Source organism: Pteropus vampyrus, unplaced genomic scaffold (genome assembly GCF_000151845.1).
Source record: "Pteropus vampyrus isolate Shadow unplaced genomic scaffold, Pvam_2.0 Scaffold60, whole genome shotgun sequence".
NCBI lineage: Eukaryota > Metazoa > Chordata > Mammalia > Chiroptera > Pteropodidae > Pteropus > Pteropus vampyrus.
Genome location: NW_011888841.1, coordinates 1615525 through 1627805, shown reverse-complemented (window position 1 = coordinate 1627805; position 12281 = coordinate 1615525). Strand labels below are relative to the sequence as shown.

At 40.9% G+C, this 12281-nt stretch overlaps 1 protein-coding gene across 8 annotated transcripts in view; it reads right to left on the bottom strand.

Moving 5' to 3' along the window:
• Window positions 1-6696: 6696 nt before the first annotated feature.
• Window positions 6697-12281, bottom strand: part of ENAH (ENAH, actin regulator) — a 110038-nt gene continuing 104453 nt past the window's right edge. For all 8 annotated transcript variants that reach the window (XM_023531006.1, XM_023531004.1, XM_023531003.1 and 5 more), the window contains 2 exons: window positions 10207-10264; window positions 6697-9656 (listed from right to left, as the gene is read on the bottom strand). In XM_023531006.1, coding sequence (XP_023386774.1) covers window positions 9619-9656; window positions 10207-10264 — 96 coding nt within the window. In that variant the 3' untranslated portion in view covers window positions 6697-9618. The remainder of the gene's footprint in view (window positions 9657-10206; window positions 10265-12281) is intronic.

Here is a 12281-nt window from a genome sequence, read left to right as displayed (position 1 = left end):
AGTGCCCCCTCCGGCCCCTCACGGAGGCTGGACTGGGGCCTTGGACAGCTCCAGCGAAGACGGGCCACGCTGTCCGTGGGCCCTTACGCAGAGGTGACAAGCAGCAGGCAGGGTATGGAAGCGGCTGGCTTGACACCCTCCTGCGTCACGGGCTGAAATGCAGAAGGTGCCTGTAGAAAGCTCTTCGAGGTTTTAGAACCGAGCGTATTGCAAGGTCGGAATCTTGAGATCAAAGTGTGAAGAACACAGAACTCGCTCACGTCGTAAATCTTTGGTAAACGAAGAGCAACTGGTAAAATGAAAACGAGTCTCCTCTGAATCAAGTATTTCAGCGTTTTATTTCAAAAGGAGAAAGGATGCCAGGAAGCGGGAGAGTGAAGCGGTTAAAACCAGCAACGCGGCAGAGCAGGAAAGAAAGGGAGGAACGAACCAACCAGGTTGATGGCGGCTTAACGCAAACGCGGGGGCCGATGCTGCGCACCTGTCACACCAAGTCCAAGGACCCATCAAAGGGACAGGGCGAGGCCCCTTTCCAAAAGCCGAACCTTAACTTTACACAGTCTGGACGCGTCATGCACATACAGGTTACACTTGATAGTTACATGAAATTGCATGCAATTCGCACGGTCATCTTGAAGGCACCGTATTGTGCAGCAGGAGCTGCGCCTTTCTGGCAAGCCCTTCCTGTGCTGTCTTGCACGTGGTCCCCCTTTTATTTATTCCTATTTGAAACTTTGGTGTCAAACCCAGGTGCCTCCAACGCCACCCGCCCTGCCAACAATGTTGGTTTCATGTCTCAACCTCTCTTCCACTTCCCCTTTTTCTAGGTAGATGCCAAGCCCAGAAGAGAATGTTCCTGGACAGTAAGATTCCCTTTATTTGGATTCGCGAATGATTGGAGTCAAGCCACAATTGACAACGTGTTGCTTTAAAACAAGTTGCTATCATTTCCTTCCGCCCTGAAACGCAGCGAGGCCGTAACTCAGAAACGCCATGAGACACGAGATTCCGTGTGCACGTTGAATCGTGTCTAACTCTGATTAAAAGGCAGCCTGTATGTGTTTACGTGACCCGTAGCTTGTAAAGCGTGACCTCAGCCCATGCAGCTTGAAGCAGCTCACTCCCCCGATCAGAGAGCCCTGGGTTGGATCAGAAAGTCCTGGGTTCGTGGTCTGTAAACTGTTACATTTTAGCAAAGATGACAGCGCTGCGTCATCTTTTAAGGACACAAATGTACATTTCTAGTTTTAAAATCTGCAGCAAAGCAAGTTAACGTGAGAGACGAACCCATTTGGATCGTAAGAAATTTGCCTTTAAATTTTATTCATTGTGCTATTCTACTGTACGCTGCTGGCCTAGCGACGTGGTAGGTCTTGAAAGGAAAATGTCTTGAACCTTCGAAATCTCATCGTGGAAACGGTTCGTGTCGCTTTCTAACCAGAAGGGTTCATCCCTGATTCCCCGACCCCTCAAAAGCTCCCCTGGTATTCACTCACACAGGCACGGACCCCCCCCCAACCCCACTAGGGGGTCAGCAGAAAGCACCATCCAACTGGTTTCAGTCACGTAAACAACAGAAAGCTTGAAACCAGAACTTTCAAAGGTCCAGCTCTGCCTGCTCCGTCCGCAGCGAGACGTGGCTGGTCCAGCTCACCCCGCCTCTATCCTCCAGCCACAGACTCGAGACTCGAGTGCGCTGCCATAATTAAACTGCAGAAGGCTTCCTCGGTCTTATCAAGCAAACCAAAAAAAGAATTTCTATGAAAATGTGTAAATACTATACTTGAATATCATATGTTGCATCAACTAGAGATGTCTGAAGATAGAATTCTCTTTCTGGCCCACTTTTGTTAGAAACACTTCATTTTCCCAAAAAAGAACACACACACACATAATGAAAGGCTTGCCTGTTGTTCGCAAAAAGTGAATTCTAACACACACACACACACACACACACACACACACACACACAGCTACCGGGAACGGGAGTAAAACAACGTCCATAAAACGCAACTCATCTTTTATAATCTCAAACCTTCCAGGGCAACCTCGGACTCTGTGCAAATTCTGTGTGTCTTAAGATCAAGCAAGGACTCAGAGCAAGTCACTCAAATGGCATGGAAGGGTCACCTGGTTTGTCAAGAAGTTGCTGTGACAGTCTTTGGATCTGAACAAGGACCTGGGAATGACGACTCCTATACTATATATAATAAGGGCAGAGAGGGGAGGCTCACTGTCTTTTGTCCCCTCTCGAGGATGACAGCGATAAAATAAACAGCAGTAGCAGGTTTGGAGGATATGAAAACCGCTCAAGTGTCTTCCTTGCCAGGGAAAATAAGGCTGCCTCACTCTGCCCAGCTCTCGGGGGTCTGTTCAGTTAAAAGCAGCTCCGGGACCAGAAAGAGTCTGGAGGACTTCCTGTCGCTTGTCCTCCAGAATTGGAACATGGGTCTCAGGCCTCAGGTGATCCCATCCCACAGTTCCATGTGGTCTGAGTGGCAGAATGTGCTTCTGGGTCAAGGGCAGCGGACAGGGGAGAGGCTACCGGAGAGGCCCGTGGGCAGACCGCCACGCCGTCTGTGACAGCTCACGGACGATGCAGAAAGCGGTGCCTCAGCGCGAGAGGTCACGACCTCCTACTACGTCACTGACGGCCTCTAAATCGCCATTGCGCTGACCTTTTAGCGTTCACACTTAGGATGTACTTTTTCAGTGAAAGGCGTCTAAGATTTTAAAATACCTAAGACCAGAGAGCAAAACTCAGGACTATTTTCCCTTCTCTTGGACCAAACACTAACTAAACCAACCAGTCGTCACGGAGGACATGCCGAATGAGGAACCACAGGACTCAGTGTCAGAGGTAGAAGGACCTCAGAGACAAGGACCCGGAGGACAACTGACCAGCTCTCCGGTCTGGCGACTGGTGAAGCCCGTCCAGTCCCGTGACCGGAGCGAGGACAGCGAAGGGTAGTGGAGCTAAGGGCACACGGTGGATTAAGCAGGAACATTTTTAACAATGTGAGGACCTAAAACTATGCTCCAAAATTCAATTCGATTTCTGGAATTGACACTTAAAATGATGAGGTTCCTATGGGAATCCAGTTGTGAATTCCTGGCTCAGGCCTGAATCTCCCACGCCCTGGCTAATGAAAATGAAATGATCCCGAGTTTAATGACCCTTCTGAGTATCTAAACCCTCCCAGCACTTTTCTCAGGATACTCTCCTTCCTGGAAATTTTAGGGTCGAAGTCAGTGCTACCGCCCCCCCTCCCTTCCGTGGCTGTTCGGAGGAACTGGCTAAGGTCTTACGTTCCACTCAGGAGTGGTTTACCAGCTGGGGTGGCCTTGCAGCTCATGGCCGACAGATGGGGCTTGCAATTAATGACATACCGAGCTAGCCCACCGCCAAGGGCAAACCAACCTCAGACTCGAGCCCGCTTCTGAGGGTCCAGGGAAACTCGGAAGCACTGAACTAATGCCACAGCAGGTAGGACAAGCCAAGTTCATGCCCGAGTTCGACCTGGTGGTGACAATGAAAACCCTAAAATTTAAATGAAGCCAATTAAAAACATTTTCAAAAAGGCCTTTAGTCTTTAAAAAAAAGTAACTTAGGAAGTCCCATGGATGTGACTAAGGGCACAGAATGTTAGAACTTTTGAGAGCCACAGTTTTAAAAGCCTCTGTGGTACATTTTCATACGATTACAACAGTGTATATAGTTAAATGTAACCAAGGATCTGTCTTCTCAATTTCTACAGATTTAAATGGAAGCTTTTGGACCTGATGGGAGAATTAAATATCGTTCAGAGTAAACATCGATAAATGTACATTTCTTTTCTTCTTCTAAGTGCCTTTTCCCGTGTCATCCAAAGGACCAACTGCATGCTTTTTTCTACATATTCTAAGCCTTCTTGAAAGAACCACCATTTAGTAAAAACCAAACCAACTCACGTTACTCACCAGCTTAAGCAGTGATTTCTTCTCTATGTTTTAATAGTTACCCTGGTACTAAAGAAATCATTCCTGAAAAGGGGGGAAAAAATCAAATTTACACGACAAACCCTGAATGTCATTATGTGGCTGAAGGTGCCAGAACACCCGCCAAGTTTCCTGAGGCTGTCATCTGTATACAGACTTTTTAACGAAACAAATGCAAATATAGTCTCTAATGAAATACATAAGCTTTCCTAATAATCTTTATTAAAATGAAAAGCTGTATTTTCTCAGAACTTAATTTTGGGTGAGAAAAGTTTGAATTTGGTGATTAGTTCACTGGTGTATTTAGTGTTCTAAACACTAGGGGTTATATGCCTTTATCAAATGAGATAAAGAAGAGCCTTTTCAGAGGGTTTCCTGTCTACTATCAGCCACCTACCGACAGCCCCGATTTCCTGCCTCCCCTGGGAATCCCAAGGTCCTGCACCAGAAGCTTCCAGAAGGACCACTCTGTGTTTAAAACGCTTCACAGAAGTGGGGTACACAGGAGCTATGATCTCTTGGCTCAAACACTTCACTTAAGTTTCAGCTTTATCCTGTGTTAAATTACTCAACAGGTATTTGAGGCCTGCTACACGCCTTAAACGACACTAACAGTTCAGTTTAGAGTTTATGTGCGACAGACAACATCTATAATGACGGAAGCCACTTCGCTTTCTAGGTCTCCACATACACCGATTTCTTCAGATTTAACAGAAATAACCAGTAAGTGTGGCAGTATTTCTTTTCACATCCTAAGTTATTATGACCAAGTCATTCATTGACCCTCTCACAAGGACTATTACCCTATAAAGAAAAACTATTTAGAAAGACAAATTACATAGTTCATACCTAAGCAGTTTTCAAATGTAACATCTTACCGAAAGACCCAATTTGCCTCTTATGAGAATTTACCATTGGTGTGCAACAAAGGATTTATCCTACAATGCCACTTTTATTGATGCTGAATATTCGTAATCATCCTCAATTTACTGTATTAATAGTTTTCTAATCAGCTTTAGACTTGTAATTTGAAGGTTTCACTTCCAGTATTATAAAGATATAGCAATCCCTTGATTCTGAAAAATGATCTAATGACAACATAGGGAACCAAATCCACCACCTGTTTGGATGTTGGGTACACAGACAACCTCCAACGTGGACTCCCAGCAGTACTGACTCGTGTAAATGGCCTTTCTTGGGGAGCTACAAACTTTAGCTTCTCAAATGTGCTCATACTCGGGGAAAACTATTCTTAAAAGTGAATGTCATTATGTGGCCGAAGGTGCCAGAACACCCGCCAAGTTTCCTTACACATACTTCAAGTTTCGACTTCAAAAACACCTAAGTATAAATATTAAATGGCTTTTCAGTGAAAAGTCAGAGGTATTATGCATCGCTAGTCGCAATATACTTGAGTTACCTTTCACATATTCTTAGAGCTTTGAGGAGACAGACAGACACAAATCCATCTATTAAACAAACAAACAAACAAAAAACCACCAAAAAAAAAAAAAAAAAACGGTACTACTAGGATCAGGTCCAGAGATTTGAAGTGAACGCCGGAGTAAATGTCTTTTTGTAAGTGGGTTTTATAATAGCTACATAAAGGAATTAGGAGCTCCTAGAGAGTTCTTTCACTCGCCATGCTTTATGTGATGTCATTTTTATGCTTTTAATCATTAGAATTTAAAGCTAAAAGGGTTATAAAGTTACGATGGCTACGAAAAGGAATTACAGAGATCTGGTAGCTTATCTTTGTAAACCATGCTTCACAGGACCATACTACTTAGAATTTAAAGGCCGGTCCCTCACAATGGTGCTGAAAGGATATAGGTATTTAGGAAGCTTATCAAAGTTGTTGCTAGGCAGATTTAAAAGGATACCATCTGCTACTTAACTCATTCTTGAATGGGAAGTGACTTTTAGTCTGTAGACAAATATTGTGATTGATACATAAAGGGAATCAAGAACCTGAGACAGGCTGGAGAGAAAAATCAGTTGATATTTTTAGAACTGTGGGCTGTGTAATGGCTGCGAATATCAACGAATAAATCTGCATTCCATGGGAAGTGGAAAAGATGATTGCTGTCCGGTAAAAGGAAAAAAAAAAAAAAAGACAAGGATTGTTGTATTTCTAACGAAAACATTAGAAGTTTAAAATGGAATTCAAAATCAGCACTTCATAAGCGTCAGTAACAAGTACTGCTGCTTCTCTGCAGGTGTCGAGATGATGGCATAACGTATAAACGAACACGAGAGTTCACGGACTCACCATGTTTAACGTCCGGTACTTGATAAGGCCCTTTTACCACACAACGTCCTTTGCCCTGAACCCTGTATGCGGGAAAATTTTAACTGCGAAATGAGTTTAAGTATCTGACTATGTTGTAGGACTAAGCGGAATAAACTCAAACATCGATCGTTCTCTTGACTGTAAGAGCAAGAACACGGTGTCAAGCAGGGCTGTGAGAAAATCAGAACAAACAGGAAACAGCCAACAGTTATTTCAGACACAAAGGAGATACGTTACACTTATTCCCTTTGTATACGTGACTTAGCACTCATGACTTTTATGAAATCTTTAGGAATAGTGACGATGTGTAAACTTTAAGTAGTGAAGTCACGGACTTTCAAGTGTTTTTTTCACATTCCATATAACTTATTTTAGAACCAACAGATTATTTAAGAAGATTATCTAAGTGTCACAAACAAGCAACATGTATATACTGCAATTTTATTTCAATCGCACAAACGAAGTTAGCGTGTAGGAAATTTAAATGAAACAGTATGGTAAAAATAGCAGAGAATGGAAAACTCTAAAAAGGAAGTACACCTAAAGCATGACGAGTCAACATTCATTAGGGTTTCATCTTCAGTTTTGATTGACACTTGATATCTGCAAATTTCGAAACTAACTTTGAAATCAGGATGACTATTCTGAAGAGATTCCAGCACCAGCACTAAGATTTGTACATTCAGTTGGTTTGCAATTGACTTGTTAGCCATTTACATAGTGTATAGTACAGATTTGTCACAGGTCATATCACAGTGTTGAGGAAAGAATTACCTTCCTGTCGTTGCAAAGGGTCCCCTTAACTGCTTAAGACATCCAATGTACGACAGCACGAAAACCATCATAATAACGTGGCTCCAGCATAGTTCTGATAAGGAAAATAACTTAAGCTTCTGTTGCCCGTTTTAATTACTGAAATCTCTAACAATGACAAAACTGTCACGTACGACAGTAAATGTATACAGTAATTCAATCAAACTTCTTGGAAAGAACACATTTAGTAATCTGGGATAATGCAAAATGATGGAAAATATAACATGATTCAACACTGGTTCCTTCTGTCATTTTACACAGACATCATGTTAATAGAAGACCAAGGCACAAAACGTTTAGTGCATAAACCAGTTTTTTTTTTTTTTTTTCAAGATCTAGCATTTTATTGTAGTCTCTTATCTTACTTTGGACCACTTGTACCCAGAGTACTCTATCCTACTATAGACTATTTAACTTAACTAACAAAATCAAAAAGTTATTTCTGACCAGATTTATAGGGGACATAAACGTTTATATCACCGAAGTGTTTACATAACCTAAAGTACAATAATAAAGATGAAAATGCCTCCTATTTCTTTTAGAAAACAGTACTTTATAAGCTTGCTGCAGCTTTAATGCCTTTACTACTTTGCATGACAAATAGTTGATAGAAAAAAGAACTATATACTTGAATTATGATAGCTCATCCATCACAGAGTAATCTAAAAATGAAGTTTCTACAGAAACAGGAACTATTTTAACAAGGAAAAAAAATTCCCTCATTCAGACCTCTCTGAAGTGGTTAATAGCTACAAATTTGCAGCATTTAGAAAACTATGCTATCAACAAGCTGTCTTTACGAACTGAGATGTAAGAAATCTAGAGAGCAGATGAAAATGGATTATTTCTTCAAAATTTCAGTAAAACTTCTGATAATCAAAGGTTTCAAAGCAAATATGGCACATAACAACTCAAGCATAAGTCAAGATGGAGAGCTGGGAGAATTTTCGATTTCCTAAATTTTCCCCCCAAAAACCTATCATTGCGACATAAAGGATTTCTCCCGTTTTAACCTTAACAAATTTCAAAGAAAAGAATGGATTACATACACACGTGTGTGTGCACAAACACGCACACACATACACAGTAATAAGTAGAGCATCGAATTCCTTGTTCCCACCACCTAAGTCTCACTTTATTCATTAAAAGAAAACTAGGCAGAACCCCACCATGGGTTTCCCCTTATAATGATTTCTGTGACCTTAACTGCTGATCACTGCTACTTCCTGTAATTCAACAGAACTAAGTTCAAAAGCAGGTTTGTAGTCAGGAGCATGTACCTGAACACTTGTGTAAGCAGGGCACCTAGGTAACAGCCAAATTCAGGGATCGGACTTTTGAGTTCCACAGGAAGCTACAATTCATGTGAAGCTCAGAATCATGTTTCAGACCACTGAAATTACTGAAGTCCAAATACAAATAGCTGACAACATGACGTCGAAGATTAAGTAGTTGGTTCTGTTAACATATTTACCAATTAAAGTCACAAAAGAGTCCTCATTATTTTTCATGCAGGTAATTGAGAAAAATGATAGTGCAGTAATTAACTTTAAATAAAAAATTATTCCTTCCCTTCCACCCACTCCCCTATACGTTACAAAATTATTTCCCTGGGACTAGGCCTTGAAAAGGCCACTACGTATTACTGTGACATGCATTACTGTCTGCAGTTAAAAAAGCTACTTCTGTGGTAGTTGTAATTACATTATAAAAATGTCCACATGCATAAATCTAAAAAAGGTTGAAAACCTACAGTAAGTCTACAATATACTGTTTTACATTTGACCACTGGTTTGTGTGATGTAGGAGTCATAGATTTGGTAAAGCATTGTAACAATTTAGGAAGGCATCTAAATCTTTAAATTCTGGACGAATTTTATGTTTTAATCTACAAAATTGCATGAAGGCGAACTCGAGAGACTTCCTATCATTCTAAAATTCCTCAAGCTGGACAAACCCTTTTTAGGACACTTTCTCATAAATATCACTCTTTGAAAGCACATATAATTCCATTTGTTCCACAGCTGATGATCTTAACCTGCATAGGGCTGATCTCAATATTCGTGGAATAATATGATAGGAAGACAAACCTGAGAGAAACGTTTACAATACAATAGCGTAACTTGCTGAATTCATCAGCACTCTCTGGAAAAAAAAAAAAAACTTCTTAAGCCTTTCTCCTCTTTATTTTAGCAATGGATTGTGGGAAACGTGCGATTTCATCTTGCCATGAAAATATTTCAATGCACTGTGGTCTTGCCTGACGGGTCCAGGATTTTCTGCATCACTGTGACAGGAACGCTTATAGGACTCACTTCCATCCTGAAACTGGGACGGAAACAGCTTATCGCCAGAGTGACAAGGTCTGAAGGCTTTTAACGTGCGTTGGGTTTTCCCTCCTTCTGAATGTTTGTCTCCATCTTCTTACGCAGCTCACAAAATGTAGGGGTTTGTTGTTAACAGTTGTTGTTTGTAGATGTTTTTTATTCTTTCTTTCTCCAGATTAAAGTCCTATCTCTCCTTAGTTTGTTTCTCTATGCACTATTTGACTTGCTCAGTTCCTGCCTGATTGCTGGAGAAGAAAAGGAAAAGTGTTGAAAGTAAATACAATGATAAGATAAAATAAATGAGTGATTCGATCTTAAGAAATTTCAATGACTGTGTTCAAACTCACAGGAATAAAAAGCTACCCTGATCTTGCATCTTTCACTGCAGAGATCTTTGTCTCCTTATTACGAAGATGATGCTAATTTTCATATGCATATATTCATTTATTCTCTCCTTTTTGTATACCAAATGAAAACGCTGATTCTGTGGGCTCACAAGAGGGCAGTGGGATGGATGGATGAGGAGAGGTCACCTAAAGAAAGACTTGCTCACCTAGTTCTCCATCAATTACTACTTGACACCTGAAACTTACGGATCTCGTTTATCCCTACTTTTACCAATAATTTCCATTATATGAAGGAACGAGAGTCCTCCCACACATCGTAAGCCAAGCAAAGGATAAGTGTTTTATGCCCTCAAGTAATAAACTGCATCTTTCTTTATTTGCATTCTCTTAAAAATGGCCATTCTTAAACATTACTCTATAGGAGCAGCAAATCTGTTTGGACACTCACCGTCAATGAGCTCTTCTTTTAGCTTTGTTAATTCTTTTCTCATTTCATCTAAAATGTCCTAAAATTAGAGAAAAACATCAGAAAAATAATTATAAAAAAATACAGAAAAAAATTACTACTAAAAAGATTCCCGCTAATACAAAATGTTAAGAATGTATGACACGTGACATATGGTTTTTGTTCCCGGAGTCACGACGTTATGTCTTAGAAGCCTAATCTCGGTAAATTTTGTTTTTAATAGTTTTCCCTTCCCAAGGTTTGTTTATTCTAGCCTAGCAAGATCTGAAACAGAATGCTTTCTAAGACTAAAATGGTTATTCCGTCGTCCAGTGAAAGGTACGAATCAGATAATTTTTAGAAAAAAACAATGGCTCTGCTTTCAATCTCGACTTCTAGGAGCGGTCTGAGGAGTGACGCCTACAACGTTTCAAGGAAGAAGAGAGATAAACTAGACAGTCGGCTCTTCTGGTTTGAAGGGATTCCTTAGGAGCCATAGCAACTGCCACTACATTTCAAGGAATTCCCCGGAGGTCCCTCCAAGGCTGCCCCCTACTGTGGAAATGGAGGTGGATGGGACCCCTTGGGACCCGTCCTATCCCATTCGGCAGGCACCGGCCACATGCAGCTACTGAGCACCAGCAATGTGCCCGGTCTGAAATGCAATGTGTAAGTGTAACACATCAACCGGATCCCAAAAACTTAGTACTAAGAAAATAATGTACAGTAACTCATTAGTACTTTTAAAATATCGATTACCTATTGAAATATTATTTTGATATTTCACCTGTTTCTCTGTACTTATTTAACAAGGCTACTAGGAATTTTAAGTACTTATGTGGCCCATGTTCTATTTCTGTTTAATAGTGATGCTCTGGATCCTCCCGCCTCCATGAAAACCACTCCATCTTTCTATATTTTGCAGAATCTCTATTTATTAAGTCCAATTAAGTTCACCCCCCCCCCCAAGTTAAAGAATCATCAAGCACTAAAAGGGCCATGACAAGGTGACACAATTTTAAGGGTGAACAATAACAGCTACCCTTGGAGAGGATCACTTTTGAGTTAGGAGCCTTTCTTTATTAACTGCGCACATCTCGGGTAAAATTCAATTGCTCTGTTTAAGGTTTATTTTTTTAAAACGCTTTTCTCATGTTTAAAATAAGGTTGGAAACGATCCATTAGTTTAATTCCTCCATTTTACTAATGAGGAAGCAGAGGCACAAAAGTTATTATACGAGCTCACGGATATCCTTATTCAAATTACATCCTCTCTTCTGCTCTGCTACTTTGGATAACCAAGGTTCTTCCGTATTTTAAAGTATGTGTACGTGCTCTATTTTAAAACGGTTTTCAAGAAAGCGTATCAAATACAGAGGAAAACAAAGGCTTCATTACCTGTGGCTGCATATAGGCTTCCCTTTCAAATTATATAACCCAATTTAACTTTTCAAATAGCTTTGCAGTACAGAAATTAGGTTGACATGAAATTTGTAGTATTTCTCTTTAATTCCTATTTAACTGTTATTTCGAACTCATATTATTGCAACATTATCGGTCCCTTTTGGATCCCCAAACATCTGCTAGCATTTTAAAAAATGAGTGAGAGAACGGGGAAAATAGCCTTGGAAAAAATACTTGGGTTCTAATCCTGACTCAACTATGTACTTAGCTGTGGGACCGAGTAGATTTAACTTCTCTGAGCCTCAGATGAGCAGAATCTGCACGTAAACACTACATGAGAGATTACTACGAGGACTAGGAGACAGGGTCATGCTGAGAACCCAGCAAACACCTAGCAGCATGTCAACCAGGAAGTCAGTCAACGCTATTACGGCGATTGGCCTCGCCATTAGCCCCAGAGGCTCCCCCGCAGCCCGGGGCCAAGGAGACGAAGATCAGATTCTCCACTTCGGGGCCATCTGCACTCAGGTGTGCGAAACTGACACTCACTTTCCACTAATTTTTTTTTTTAAATTATTTTACCTCTTCTAGGAATAAACTATTTTAAAGCTCCATAATCTCATCACCTATCACTCCTTCCACTTTTTTTTTTTTTGAGTACACAGTACTACATA